The sequence below is a fragment of the Hemitrygon akajei genome, chromosome 14 (genome assembly GCF_048418815.1).
Source record: "Hemitrygon akajei chromosome 14, sHemAka1.3, whole genome shotgun sequence".
Lineage (NCBI taxonomy): Eukaryota > Metazoa > Chordata > Chondrichthyes > Myliobatiformes > Dasyatidae > Hemitrygon > Hemitrygon akajei.
In genome coordinates this window covers 51,701,882-51,717,235 of record NC_133137.1, presented here as the reverse complement: position 1 = coordinate 51,717,235, position 15,354 = coordinate 51,701,882, and the positions used below count along the sequence as shown (strand labels likewise).

The following is a 15,354-nucleotide window of genomic DNA, read 5'->3' as shown; positions in this document are numbered from 1 at the left end:
ATGGCTGCTGATAATGCCAAGGATATGGGGGGGGTCGCAGTCGGCGGCAGTGCTCCAGGTCAGGAGGGAGACTGGTAAACAGGCAAAGCGGGTGGAATGTTTTCGGTGTGGAGGAACACACTATGCAAATGTTTGTAAATTCAAAGATACTGTCTGCCATGCTTGTAGCAAGCAGGGACATTTAGTTAAAAAGTGCAGGAGCATAAAGGGTAAGGTTAAGCCTGGGCAGGGGAAAGCTCAACAGACTCAGGCAGCCACACACCACCTAGAAGAAGCAGACGAGGAGGCAGCGTGTCCCTACAACATGTTTGGGGTGGAAACGGATGAGGGACCACCTGAACCATATTATGCCACAGTCACTGTCAAGGGAAAGGACATTAAGTTCGAGATTGATTCAGGGGCTACTGCATCGGTCATTAATGAAGAAACCTACAGGAGGACATGGCGATCCAACCTGCCTCCAATCAGTCCATCTAAGCTCCAACTCAGGACCTATATGGGGCAGCCTATACCTCATTTAGGGGTGTTTTATGTGGATATTTCAGCCGGGGGCCAGAAGGCTGAAGCCAGGCTGGTGATACCTGAGGACAGTGGGCCCAGTCTTCTGGGCCACGATTGGCTTCACAAAATCCGGCTCAACTGGCGTGAATTTGAATATGCACACATGACGGAAGAGCATGAGGTGCAGCGGGCAGATGAAGTCGCCGATGCCAATGTGAGTGACAGACAAAGTCCGGACACATTTGAGAGTGAGCTCACAGCGCAGCTTGCGGCTCTTCAGCCTATTACAGGAGCAATTGAAGTTACCCCCTTGGCACTGAAAGCCAGCATGCCACTTCTAGTACGGCGAAGCAGTGACCCAGCTCTTGTACCACCTGCCCAGTTACAGCAAGGTGCATCTCAGCCTGATGATCCCGCTAACAGGAACCTGCATGTGAAGCCAATCGTAACAGTAGCAAATGGGGCACCCACAGACGATGTAAGAACAGAGCCTCCAGGACCACCAGACAAGCATTCAGAAAGCACTCTAAGTGATTTGACAAAGAAAGTAGAATTTCCCAGAGGTGGTGGCCCCCTGGGAATCCATGAGGTGCCTTTTAACTCTATGCTGAGTGGAAGATTCCTTGGCCTGAGTATTTGTGGTATTGAAGAGGACAGCCGTTCAAGAAAAGAGAACCTGCTCCAGGAGAATGAATGAATCATCAAAATCAATGACGATGATTTAACAGACAAGACCTTTGTTCAAGCACAAGAGGTTTTCCGAAACGCATTGCGATTTCCTGCTGTTGAACTCCAGATAGTTCCAAGTTATAACAAGGAACTCTATGAAAAATTTGCAATTGGGTCTATCTTGAGCCACCGTCAAAAACCAAACTGTCTAATTTCAAACTGTTTGTTTTGGATGGTTCAAAAACCAAAGTTCTTTCTTCAGTGCGTTCCAAGCTAGGTGGCAAACCTGCAGATGCCGTTTATCTCAATAATGCTGAGAATAGCTTGCCACCGATTTCAAAGAAGCTCAGAAGTCCAAACCAGTTAAGGAGCAATGAACACTTAATGCATACCAGGAAAGCATGTCCATCAGTGACTTTACTAGAGGGAGAGACACCGGCAGAGGGGGCAGAGTCCCCTGAAGAGGATGGACATTCTCACGCGGACACACAGACCTCTCTCGTGTCCCCAACACTAGATCCACCCAAACCATCCTCACCAGCGGTGCCTGCTGGGTCACCGGGGGTAGTGCGTAGATCGCAGCGCCCTCGCAAACCTCCTGACAGACTGAATCTTTGATTGGATAGATTCTTTTGTTGTTAGATTGAATGTTGAATTTGCCACGTTTTTTTAGGTGTTTTGTATTGGTAACCTGTTGCTAGTGATACCACTGTTTTTATTTCCCAGTTCTTCTATATTTGGGGAATGTTGGATTTTAAAGGGGGAAAAGTGTTGTAATGTGAGTATTATTAAAAGTAAGTTAATACTAATCGGAAAGCTGTTGGTAGCAAGAGGCGGGATCCGGGGTTGGCGGGGTCTTTACTTCCGCTCTTTTTACTCCCAGTATGCATTGTATGTAATTCCACCACCCAGGCCGCACGAGGTACCTGGAAGCCTCTGTATTGTAAATATCATTTGCCGTCCCAGATAAAGATGCTCTTTTGGCCGTCAAGTTGTCGAGTGGTCTTTTTGTAAAGTAGAAGTTACCACAGTGAGGCTTGAAGGGCAGTAAGGGCCTATTCCACACTGAATCTCTAAATAAGATTAAAAGTAAATAAAATACATAGGTTCCTGTTTCGGGGCAGTGGCCTAGCTTCTTATTCTCACCCGTATTCAGTTGTCTGTAACCCTGCTAAGTCACATCCACTTACCCAGTCACTGGCACATGCAAGGTAATATGTTCATTCACGCCTCTTTGGTTAGCAGCCTCAATAACTTAGTGCATCAGAGTCGATAAATTTTGAACAAACTATCCTCTGAAGGAATTACGTGAATCGATGTCTGTGGGTGTGAAGAAGCTGTCCGTGTCTGGGGTCAAGACCTTGCATCCAGACCGGTGTCCCGGTGTCCTGGTGTCCTGGGCCTGATGCATGTCTCAACCTGAAGCATCAACAGTTCCTTCCCTACCTCCACAGATGCTGCTCGACCCACTGGGTTCCTCCAACAAATCACTCATTGCTCCAGATTCCAGCTTCTGCAGATGCACATCTCAGTAATTTATTTATTGTGAGAATCAGCATAGTAACAGGTCTTTAACGAGCCCACGCCACTCAAGTACACCCTCGTGCTCAGTTAACCTACTAACCTGCACATCTTTGGACTGTAGCAGGAAACCAGAGCATCCAGAGGAAACCCATGCAGTCACAGAGAGAATGTAGAAACTCCTTATGGACGGCAGTGGGAATTGAACCTGGCTTCCTGACAGTGCAACAGAATTATGCTAACCACTATGCTACCATGCCACACCAAACTTGAACTTCAATTCATTTGAAACTGTTAAATCAAAAATTATTTTATAAACATAGTTTGGAATCTAAGTGCAAACTTTTATATCCATTTCTTCAGTACTATCACTGGAGTAGGTTTGGTGGAATGATTGCACCGGCCTTTAGTTCAGGCTTACCTTAGAATCAGTTACATGATTATAAGGATCAGCATGTTTTCGTTAGTAAGAGGGTCTAGGATCCAAGGGTACAACCTCACTAAAAAGGGATGGACCATTAAAACTGAGATGAGGAGGAATTTCTTCAGCCAGAGGGTAGTGAATCTGTGGAATGCATTGCTATAGAGGGCTGTGGGCGCCAAGTCATTGAGTATACTTAAGGAAGAGACTGATAGATTCTTGATTGGTTAGGGGATTAAGGGTTACTGGGAGAGGCAGGAGAATGTGGTTCAAAAGTATGATCAACCATGATTAAATGGTGGAACACGACTAATGGGCTGAATGGCCTACTTCTCCCATATCTTTTCATATCTTATGTACCTGCTTCAGGTATTATTGCTGCCAGATTATGATAAAAAGCTCATTAAAGTACTGTGGCTCAGTATTCTTGCCTTTAAGTATATTCTCCATGCTAAATCACTGAACATGTGAAGGGAGTTTTACAGGTTAGTTCTCACCACTAACTTTAAACTTCTTAATGCTGATTTTATTTGCCTCGTCACCCGTGCAGGGGTTACTCCGTCCCTTTGAGTCACCACCCAGCAAGTTAGAGATACTGTGGCGACCCACTTTCTGTGCAAGCAAACCAGCTCACAAATAGCCAGCGCGCGGGGAGAGACTTTGGTAATGCACCTCTGACGTCATTTCCGCCCAGAGAGGGCGGGCGCTAGGGATTGAAATACCAGCACCGCGAAGTTTGAATAAACTAGTCTCGAAACGATTTACCGACTGCGTGTCGTTATTTCAGCGCTGTGTGTAGCACATCGCTACATTGGTGACCCTGACGGTCCAAACGGGATTTGGACCAAAGATGACCGACTCTTCATCAGTTCACGCAGTTTCGCTACAACTGCCGACTTTCTGGACGCTGCGACCACGCGTGTGGTTTAGCCAAGCAGAAGCCCAGTTCCAGATTTGGCAGATATCCTCTGATTCTACGCGTTACTACCATGTGGTGAGCGCCCTTGACCAGGAGACAGCCGCCCAGGTTGCGGATTTCATACAGTTGCCCCCGGAAGCAGGCAGATATGAAGCATTCAAAGCACTGCTCATTGGGACCTTTGGCCTCTCACGGCGTGAGCGGGGTGCCCGCTTGCTTCACCTGGACGGTTTGGGAGACAAACTGCCGTCAGCATTGATGAACGAGATGTTGGCCCTGGCTGACGGACACAAGCCCTGCCTCATGTTCGAGCAAGCCTTCCGAGAGCAACTGCCCGAGGACATACATCTGCTGCTGGCTGACGCAGATTTCAGCGACCCCCAGAAGGTGGCGGCCCGGGCAGACGTGCTGTGGAAAGTCAAGAGGGAGAGCGTGGCATCCGTCGGTCAGATTACCAGGCCACGCGCCCAACAGCGGACCAGACCAGGCCCGGCAGGCGCACACAACACAGAGACAGGAGTGAGGAGGCCAGTGAACAGTGGTGTTTCTACCACTAGCAGTGCGGCACAAAAGCCCACCGTTGTCGCCCGCCCTGCCAGGGCCAGGGCCAGCAGCCACTAATGACTATGGCAGCTGGCCACCAGGACAGCCTCTTGTACGTCTGGGACAAACAGTCGGGACGCCGCTTCTTGGTTGACATCGGAGCGGAGATCAGCGTCTTGCCCCCGACGGGATACGACACCCGCAACAGGAAGCCAGGACCCACCCTGAGGGCCGCAAACGGCAGCACGATACGGACCTATGGCACCCACACAGTGCAGCTGCAGTTCGGCGCCAGCTGGTTCACGTGGGACTTCACACTGGCCACGGTGGCCCAACCACTCCTGGGGGCGGACTTCTTGCAAGCTCACAGCCTGCTGGTCGACTTGCAAGGGAAAAGACTGGTACATGCCGAGACTTTCCAGACGTTCTCCCTGGGTGAAGCCAAGTTGCCGGCCCCACACCTGGACTCCATCACGCTGTCGGATAACGAATTCACCAGACTCCTGGCGGGCTTCCCATCGATTCTGACACCGCAGTTCACGGCAGCCATGCCCAGACACGGCGTACAGCACCACTTTCCGACCCAGGGACCACCCCTCCATGCCCGCGCACGAAGGCTCCCCCCGGAAAAGCTCCGCCTGGTGAAGGAGGAATTCAAGCAGATGGAGGAATTGGGGATCATACGGCGGTCTGACAGCCCATGGGCCTCCCCCCGCACATGATGCCCAAAGCAACGGGGCTGGAGACCATGCGGAGACTACCGCAGGCTGAACGAGGCTATTGACACCAGACCGCTACCCTGTGCCGCACATTCAGGACTTTGCAGCAAACCTGCACGGCGCACGGATCTTCTCCAAGGTGGACCTCGTCCGGGGATACCATCAAATCCCGATGCATCCGGACGACATCCCCAAAACCACACTCATCACCCCTTTCGGCTTTTTCGAGTTCCTCCGCATGCCGTTCGGCCTATAGAATACCGCACAGACGTTTCAGCGGTTAATGGACGTGGTGGGACGCGACCTGGACTACGCTTTCATCTCTTTGGACGACGTCCTCATAGCCAGCAGTAGTCGTCAGGAGCATCTGTCCCACCTCCGTCAACTCTACGCCCGACTGAGTGAATATGGCCTGACAATTAACCCGGCCAAATGTCAGTTTGGGCTCGACACCATCGACTTCCTGGGCCACAGGATTACTAAAGACAGGGCAACCCCTCTGCACGCTAAGGTAGACGCAGTCCGCCATTTCCCCCGACCCAACACAATCAAAGGCCTTCAGGAATTCATGGGTATGGTAAATTTCTACCACCGTTTCCTCCCTTCAGCTGCCCGAATCATGCGCCCCCTGTTCGCCCTGATGTCGGGTAAAGGCAAGGACATTACCTGGGATGAGGAGTCCGCCGCCGCTTTCATTAAAACGAAAGAAGCCTTGGCAAACGCCGCGATGCTAGTGCACCCCAGAATGGACGTCCCTACCGCCCTCACAGTAGACGCATCTAACACGGCAGTTGGTGGAGTGCTGGAACAACTCATCGAGGGTCGCTGGCAACCCCTGGCATTCTTCAGCAAACACCTGCGACCACCCGAGCTCAAATACAGTGCTTTCGACGGTTGGCGCTATACCTGGCAATCCGGCATTTCAGGTACTTCTTAGAAGGCCGCATTCACGGACCACAAACTGTTGACCTTCGCCTTCAGGAAGGTGTCCGATCCCTGGTCGGCTCGCCAGCAGCGACATCTGTCCTACATCTCGGAGTACACGACGGACATCCAGCACGTCTCGGGAAAGGACAACGTCGTGGCGGACGCACTCTCCGGACCAGCTGTCCAGGCCCTGTCCCTGGGGGTGGACTATGCAGCACTGGCGGAGGCGCAGCAAGCAGACGACGAGATGCCCAGCTACAGGACCGCAGTCTCGGGTTTGCAGCTGCAGGACTTTCTCATAGGCTCAGGTGATAGGACCCTCCTGTGTGACGTGGCTACCGGTCAACCTCGCCCCATCGTCCCGGCAGCCTGGAAGCGGCGGGTTTTCAACTCCATACACGGTTTGGCGCACCCATCTATCAGGACAACCATCCGGCTGGTCTCCAGCAAGTTCGCGTGGCACGGACTTCGCAAGCAGGTCAGTGAATGGGCCAGAACGTGCACGCAGTGCCAAACAGCCAAGATACAGCGGCACACTAAAGCCCCGCCACAGCAGTTTGAACCCACCCACTGGAGGTTCGACCACATTCACGTGGATATCGTGGGTCCCCTACCAGTGTCCCGGGGAGTGCGGTACCTCCCAATGGTGGTAGACTGGTTCACGAGGTGGCCAGAGGCGGTCCCGCTCACCGACACATCTGCCGATTCCTGCGCCCGAGCACTGATCGCAACCTGGGTAGCACGCTTCGGGGTACCGGCCCACATTACCTCCGACAGAGGCGCCCAGTTCACCTCCAGCCTGTGGTCAGCTGTGGCCAGCCTGTTGGGAACGCAGCTGCACCACACAACTGCCTACCACCCACAGTGGTGGAACGCTTCCACCGTCACTTGAAGTCGGCTCTCATGGCCCGCCTGAGAGGACCTAACTGGGTGGACGAGCTTCCCTGGGTCCTGCTTGGAATTCGTACAGTGCCCAAAGAGGATCTGCACGCCTCGTCGGCCGAGTTGGTGTACAGCGCACCCCTGGCCGTCCCGGGAGAGTTCATACCAGCCTCAAGGGGGCAAGAGGAAGGACCCGCAGCAGTCCTGGACAGACTACGCGAAAGGCTCGGCAACCTGACCCCGTACCAACTTCACAGCACGGACTGACCCCGACCCATGTACCCAAAGAACTGCAAAACTGTAAGTTTGTGTTTGTACGAAGGGGCAGACACCGGGCGCCGCTACAGTGGCCGTACGAGGGGCCGTTCAGGGTGATCAACAACAACGGGTCCACGTACGTTCTGGACATTGGGGGGAAAGTGGAGGTTTTCACAGTGGACCGACTCAAACCGGCCCATGTGGACTTGGCGCAGCCGGTCGCGGTTCAGGCACCGCGGCGCAAAGGCAGACCTCCCAAACAGAGTCCAACCCAGACTGAGGACATTGGGGGGTGTATCGCCGGTTCTGGGGGGGGGGGGGGTTATGTGGCGACCCACTTTCAGCCCAGGCGAACCGGCTCACAAATAGCCAGTGCGCGGGGAGAGACTTTGGTAATGCACCTCTGACGTCATTTCCGCCCGGAGAGGGCGGGCGCTAGGGATTGAAATACCAGCACCGCGAAGTTTGAATAAACTAGTCTCGAAACGACTTACTGACTGCGTGTCGTTATTTCAGCGCTGTGTGTAGCACATCGCTACAATACCACATTATTTTACTTTCTAAATTAGTCGTGAAGAAGACCAGCAATGAGGAAGTGAGACAAAGGACATCTGTGGTTGGATGTTGAACTGGCAAACCAGCCAGGTCAAGGGCTGTTGGCCTCCCCACAGACCTGTTGTTTTGTTGTTTGTCATGATCTGTGTTGTTTGGCCGAGCGTGGGCGTGGTGAGTATACTATGTTAGTGCTTGAATGTGTGCCGACACTTGTGGGCTGCCCCTAGCACGTCGTTGGGTGTGTTGGTTGTTAATGCAAATAATTCATTTCAATATACGTGCAGCAAATAAATCTGAAAGGAAGCACTCCTACATTAAGAGACCAAAAATCACGTCTTGATAAATATCAGAGCCATGCAACAAGACTGGTGTGCACTTCAATTACTATGATTTACGTAGAGCCATCAAGGTGGCAAAATAGCAACACAAGAACAAAATCCGGTCACAACTCTGCGACAATGACACATGCAGTGTATGGCAAGGACTGCACAACATCGCAGACTTCAAGAGGAAACGCAGCAGTCATCCAACATTGCCACCTCATTCCCAGACAAGCTCATTGTTTTTCATGCTCGATTTGAGGTTGATAGGACTGAACCCTGAGGAGAGCCACCGAGAACTGCCCCTCGGTCATCTCCAAGGCTGAGGTACATAGAACATTCCAACGTGCCAACAGCCACAAGGCAGCGGGGCAGGATGGCATCCCAGGGCGGGTCCTCAAAGTGTGTGCAGAACAAACTGGTTGGCGTGTTTAGGACATTTTTAATCTCTCCCTCTCCCAGTGTGTAGTGTCCTCCTGGTTCAAATTGTCCATCATTGTCCCTGTACCTACGAAAACCAAGGTAGCATGCCTGAATGATCGGTGCCCTGTCTCACTCACCTGAATTTTAACCAAACGCTTTGAGAGGCTGGTTAAAGACTACATCTGCAGCATGCTACCACCTACACTGGACCCCATACGGTTAGCCTACCGTCAGAACTGTCTACCGATGATGCTATAGCCACAGCACTAAACACTCCACTCACCTGGAGAAGAGGGATGCATATATTAGAATGCTGTTCCTGGACTACAGTTCAGCATTCAACACCATAATTCCCCCCAGACTTGACAGGCAACTCAGAGACCTCGGCCTGCCCCCCTCATTGAGCAGCTGGATCCTAGATTTCCTATAGGATTGCCAACAGGTGGTAAGGATGGGCTCCTTCACATCTGCCCCTCTGACCCTCAACGTAGGTGCCCCCAGGGTTGTGTTGTGAGTCCCCTCCTCCACTCCCTTTACACCCACGACTGTACTGCCACACACAGCTCCAATCTGCTGATCAAATTCACAGATGATATGTCTGATCAGCCTGATTTCTAACGGTAATGAGACAGCCTACAGCGGAGAGGTTGACACCCTGACAGAGAGGTGCCAGGATAACAACCTCTCCCTCAATGTCCAAAACACAAAAGAGCTGATTGTGGATTACAGGAGGAATGGAGACAGGCTCGATCCGATCAACATCAATGGGACTGCAGTTGACAGGTGAGTGGTTTCAAGTTCCTCGGTGTACACTTCACCAGTGATCTCACCTGGACTGTACACACCGGCTTTGAGGCAAAAAAGCACAACAGCATCTCTTCCACCTCAGGTGACTGAAGAAGTTGGCATGGGTCCCCAAATCCTCAAGACCTTCTACAGGGGCACCATTGAGAGCATCCTGACTGGCTGTATCACCACCTGGTACGGGAATAGCACCAACCTTGATCGCTGGGCACTGCAGAGAATGGAACGGACAGCCCAACACATCTGTGGATGTGAACTTCCCTCCACTGAGGACATTTACAGCAGCAGGTGCATAAAGAAAGCCTGGAAGATCATCGGGGACACCAGTCACCCCAACCATAAACTGTTTCAGTTGCTTCAGTCTGGCAAACGCTACTGCAGCATTAAAACCAGGACCAACAAGCTATGGGTCAGTTCCTTTCTACAAGCCAGTAGACTTTAAAATTCACATGCCTGTACCTTGCAACTGAGTCATAACACAAAGATCTTTACACCCTCACGTTGTGGGATGGATGTAAGATTTAAATAAATTCTAATTCAGTTACTAATCAGGCACGTGGCTAATTGGAAATCAGATAATGTAGCTGATTAGTTAATAATACTAGGAACAACTGTCCTTGTCGGGCGTGTAATTTCTGAACTCAAAATTGCACAGTGTGCACGAGACAAACATAACTTTTTTGATCCTAAAGCTGTGAATGTAAAGCACAGTATGCAACATTACCTTTTGTTTTTTTCTTCCCTTCCCTTCTCATCAAAGACAGGAACTCATTCAGCAATAAGTCCGCATGAGAAACATGTTATTGTGTTGGCTGAGTGTATTTCAAGGATCAACTTTATTCACCGTTTTCAGTATATTTACATGTAAATATGCCCTAATCCCTTAAATCCTTAACCTTTTGGGTGGCAACCGGTGCAGCCATTTGGGCTGCTGCCTCATAGTGCCAGAAACCCAGGGTCAATCCTGACCTCTGGCGCTGTTTGCATATTCTCCCTGTGACCAGGTGGCTCTCTTCCAGCTTCTTTGGTTTCCTCCCACATCCAGAAGATGTGGGGGTTGCTAGGTTAATTGCCCACTGTAAGTTGCCCGTGGTGAGGAGATGAGTGGTAGAATCTTGGAGGAATTGATGGGAATATAGGTGGAATAATAAAAAATGGGAGTGCAATAGAGCAGGTGTAAATGGATGGTTGATGATCAACATGGACTTGGTGGGTTGAAACGATTGTTTCCATGTTGTGTCTTTCTGTAATTCCTAGTGCTATGAAACCAATCCCACTTTCATAGAGTCATAGCATCCAGCGAGTACAAGCCCAAAACCTTCAAACACTCCTCATATGTTAACCCTTAAATTCCCAAGGTCATTCTCATAAACCTCCTTTGGACTGTCTCAATGCCAGCACATTCTTTCTTGGATAAGGGGACCAAAACTGCTCACAATATCCCAAATGTCATCTGACCAATACCATATAAAGCCTCAGCCTTGCTTTTATATTCCTTAGGCTGTTTAAGCCCTAAGCTTTGGAATTCCCTCCCTAAACCTTTTTGTGTATCACCCACTTCTTTAAAATCCACCTCTTTCTTTTCAAATCTTTTTTATTATTATTATTCAAAAATAGCACAAGTACATCAAAGTAACAACACTTACAATGCCTCAAAAAAGAAGAAATTATCTTAAAGATTGAAAGTTTTTGTGAATAAAAAAACCCTACTAAGCAAGAAAAGTGAGGAAAAAAAAGAAACCCATTGGAGGTACAACCCCGGAGCCATGCGTCATACAGAAAGCTTCTAAAAATAAACATCAAACTGCCAACAAGAAAGAAAGATATATCAAAAAAAATTACATTTAGATCATGGAGGAAATCTATCAGTTAACTGAAATAATAATGAGCGAATGAGCCCATCTCTTCTCAAAACCAAATAAAGGTTCAAAGGTTCGACTTCTAATTTTCTCCAAGCTAAGACACAGCATCACTTGAGAGAACCATTGTGACAAATTAGGAGCTGATATATCCTTCCATTTCAACAAGATGGCCCTCCTAGCTATCAATGTAACAAACGCAATAACATGTTGGTCAGACACAGAAATGCCTTGGATATTTTGAGGGACATGTTGCAACATTGAAGGCACTATATAAGTGTACTTTTTGTTATTTCATGCCTGATTCTGTACTGGCAGCACAGTGTGTAATGGCTCCTGCAAAACAAGCCTCAAATTTAGTTACAAGTAACACCCAATTTTAAGAGAAATTTGCCATAATTTGCCGGGCATTTCATCTCTTTATATCTGAAGATACCTCTTCTGAAATTATACTTGTTCTAAGTTTGGAATTTCTAGCATATCTTCAGCCTGATTTCAGGTTACCATCTCTTAGTAAAAATATGAACTCCATACGGACTACATAAGAGATTCTGCAGATACTGAAAATCTTGACAAACACACACAAAGTGCTGGAGGAACTCAGCAGGTCAAACAACACAAATGGAGGGGTAAAAAAACAATATTTTCAGCATCTCTTTGGGATGTGGGAGGAAACTGGATCACTCAGAGGAATCCTATGTAGTCACAGGAAGAACGTGCAAACTCCATGTAAAGAGCAGTGGATGTCAGGAGTGAACCTGGATCTCTAAAGCTTTGAGCCAGCAGCTCTACCAGCTACTCCACAGTTCTGCTGTTTAAAATGTATAAAAGGTCAGATTGGGAATTTAATTGGGAAAATTAAAGTCAGGACATTTGAGGAGAAATATTTCTAGGAACATGGATTTCTCTGCCACAGAGTATGGAATCTGTTGATGCTGCCAAAGGAAGTACAGGAGGGACATGACAGTCACAACCCAGCCAGATGCTAACATAGCTTGAGGGGCTGAATATCCTCTCTTGTTTTTCAGCATGCCACTAGTGGTCAACTTTGCATGCCTTCTCATCCTCTCTCTGACGAAGAAGGTGTACAGGAGAGAGGTGGATCACTGGTTCAGTGGTGTCACAACAACCTTGCACTCAACGTCAGCAAGACCGAGAAAATGGCTGTGCACTTCAGGAAGGGGAAGTCAGGAGAACACGCACCAGTCCTCATCGTGGGGTCAGTGGTGGAAAGGGTGAGCAGCTTCTGACTGTCAGCATCTATCCTGAACCCAATATATTAGTGAAAGCACAAAGAAGGCATACCAGTGGCTCTACTTCATTAGGAGTTTGAGGAGATTTGATATGTAGCAAATTTCTAGACGTACGGTGGAGAGCATTCTGACTGGTTGCATCACTGTCTGGTATGGAGCCTCCTACACACTGAATCGCAAGAGGCTGCGGAGGGTTGTAGACACAGCCAGTTCTACCACGGGTACAATCCTCACCACCATTGAGTACATCTTCAAGAGGTGGTGTCTCAAGTAGGCAGCGTCCATCATTTAGGACCCTGACTATCTGAGATATACCCTCTTGTCATTTCTACCTCTGGGGAGAAGGTACAGGAGCCTGAAGACACACACTTAACATTTTAAGAATGGCTTCTTCCCCTCCGCCATCAGATTTCTGAATGATCCATGAACCCACGAACACTGTCACATCATTCGTCTTTATGCTATATGCTTGTAACTTATAGTAATATTTATGTCTTGCACTGTACAGCCACCACAGAACAACAAGTACATGTTATACGTAAGTGATAATAAACCTGATTCTGATTCTCAGTATGTTTTGCCTGCCCCATTGTCAATCTTCCCAGATGCTGACTGACCTACTGAGAATTTCGGCAAAAGCTGCCAAGTCTGAGTATCAAATTAAGTTACAAATTAAATTTCAAATTAAGGAGACTTCGCTTTAGCCCACTCACTGACCTTGTCCTGCAATATTTTAATCTCAGTAGTCAGGTTGTTGATATGCTGACGAAAGCGTTGGTTTTCCTCCTGAATTTGCTCCAGCTGAATCCGTTCCTTGTTGAGGCACATGGTCAGGTCCATCACCTACGGGTGAGAGTGAAAACAGAGAAGGAAAAAGGACTGTCAGACAATATCTCTTCATCAAAACAGCAATAACCTTCAGCAGGTTTACACTTGACACCACAACAGGTTTCTGATTGCCATTCATAAATTGTGCTACGGCAGCCCTGAGCCAAAGGGAGTGTGTTGAAAACACATGCCGTTCAGACAGTCTGGCAGAGTACCGAGAGAGAACACGACAGTCTGAGGTGCTGTTTTTTCAGCAAGTTTCAGGCTGCCTCTTTAAATGTCAAAGGTCCCAAAGCAATATTCAAAGGGAAGTGGTGGCGTCCTTCCACGTTGATGCAATCACAGGGAAGGCACCTCAGCAGCTGTACTTCATTAGCACTTTCAGATTTTATATGTCACCAAAATTTAACAGATGTAATGTGGAGAGCATTCTGACTGTTTGCATCATCACTCAACAGTGTTGTAAGAGGCGTCAGAGGGTTATAGACTCAGCTAACTCCTTCACCATCGTAAGCTTCTGCACCATGGAGGACACTTCAATAGGCGGTGCCTTAAAAAGGTGGCATCCATTGTTAAGGACTCTCACCATCTGGGACACGCCCTCTTTTCATTATTAAGAGGCAATTGGCACTCAATATTCACCACATGATCTGTTATGTATCTTGGAAACTAAACATTAGTCTGACATTTGCTTTCTATTCAGATATCAAGGGAAACCAGGTTCCTGCCGATTGTATGTTCCAGTCATCACTAACTCAGCAATGAGGTGTTAGCATTAGGGAATGAATACCCAGGAGGATGTGTCAAACAGAACAGTTCTGTGGAATGTACATCTAAATGAACACACATAAAATGGTGGAGGAACTCAGCAGACAAGGCAGCATCTGTGGAAAAGAGTAAACAGTTGACAATTTGGGCCGAAACCCTTCAAGTCCTGATGGAGGTATTGGCCCGAAACATCAACTATTCACCCTTTTCCATAGATGCTGCCTGGCCTGCCTGAGTTCCTCCAGCATTTTGCCTGTATTACTTGATTTCCAGCATCTGCAGATTTTCTCTTGTTAATGTCAAACCAAGGCTGGAAATCTTAAAGACCCCACCCACTCCAGACATACTCTCTTATCCCCTCTCTCATCCAGCAGAAGATACACACAGCCAGAAAGCACATACCACGAGGTTCAAGAACAGCTTCTATCCCATTGTTAAATTACAATTGAAAAGATCTCTTATATGATAAGATGGACTCTTCACCTCACAATCTAACTTCTCATGGCCTTGCATTTTATTGTTATTTTTTATTATGATTTTTATTTGTTTTTTTTTGTAGTTGCAGAGTTTGTATTTATTTGCACATTGGTTTTTGTCATCTTTGTGTGTAGTTTATCATTGATTCTTTTCAGTTTGTAACTACTATGAATTGCTTGCAGAAAACAAATCTCAGGGTTGTACATGATGACATACATGTACCTTGATAATAAATTTACTTTGAACTTTGAATTTTGTACTGCACTTTCTCTGTGACTGTAACACTATATTCTGCATTCTGTTATTGTTTTCCTTGTACAACCTCAATGCACTGATGTATGAAATGATTTGTATGCATGGCATGCAAAACAAAGTTTTTCTTATCTAAGTACTTACATGGTAACATATATGTGTTTTGATAATTAAGTTATTTGAACTTTGAACTTCTAGCATTTTATTCTATTTTTATTCTATTGTTACATGTACTCAGGTACAGCAAAAAACTTTGTTGGAAGTGAATGTGTTCATTATCTGAGGCAGTGAACTTGAACTTTGGTCTCACTGAAGCTCAATCTACGTTCATGTTTAACATCTCAGCTTCTGACCAGATGAGCTACAGCCTCCTTCCTCAACAATGTTTGTAATGCAGATAATGAATTTCTTTAATTCAGATTTCCAACCTTGCTACTACGTTATTTTAAATATTT

The 15,354-nt window shown here is 47.8% G+C and overlaps 1 protein-coding gene across 1 annotated transcript in view; it reads right to left on the bottom strand.

Annotated features, from left to right (window-relative positions):
• Positions 1–15,354, bottom strand: part of LOC140738581 (uncharacterized) — a 205,506-nt gene that overhangs the window by 130,659 nt on the left and 59,493 nt on the right. The window contains exon 7 of the mRNA XM_073066055.1: positions 13,292–13,417. Coding sequence (XP_072922156.1) covers positions 13,292–13,417 — 126 coding nt within the window. The remainder of the gene's footprint in view (positions 1–13,291; positions 13,418–15,354) is intronic.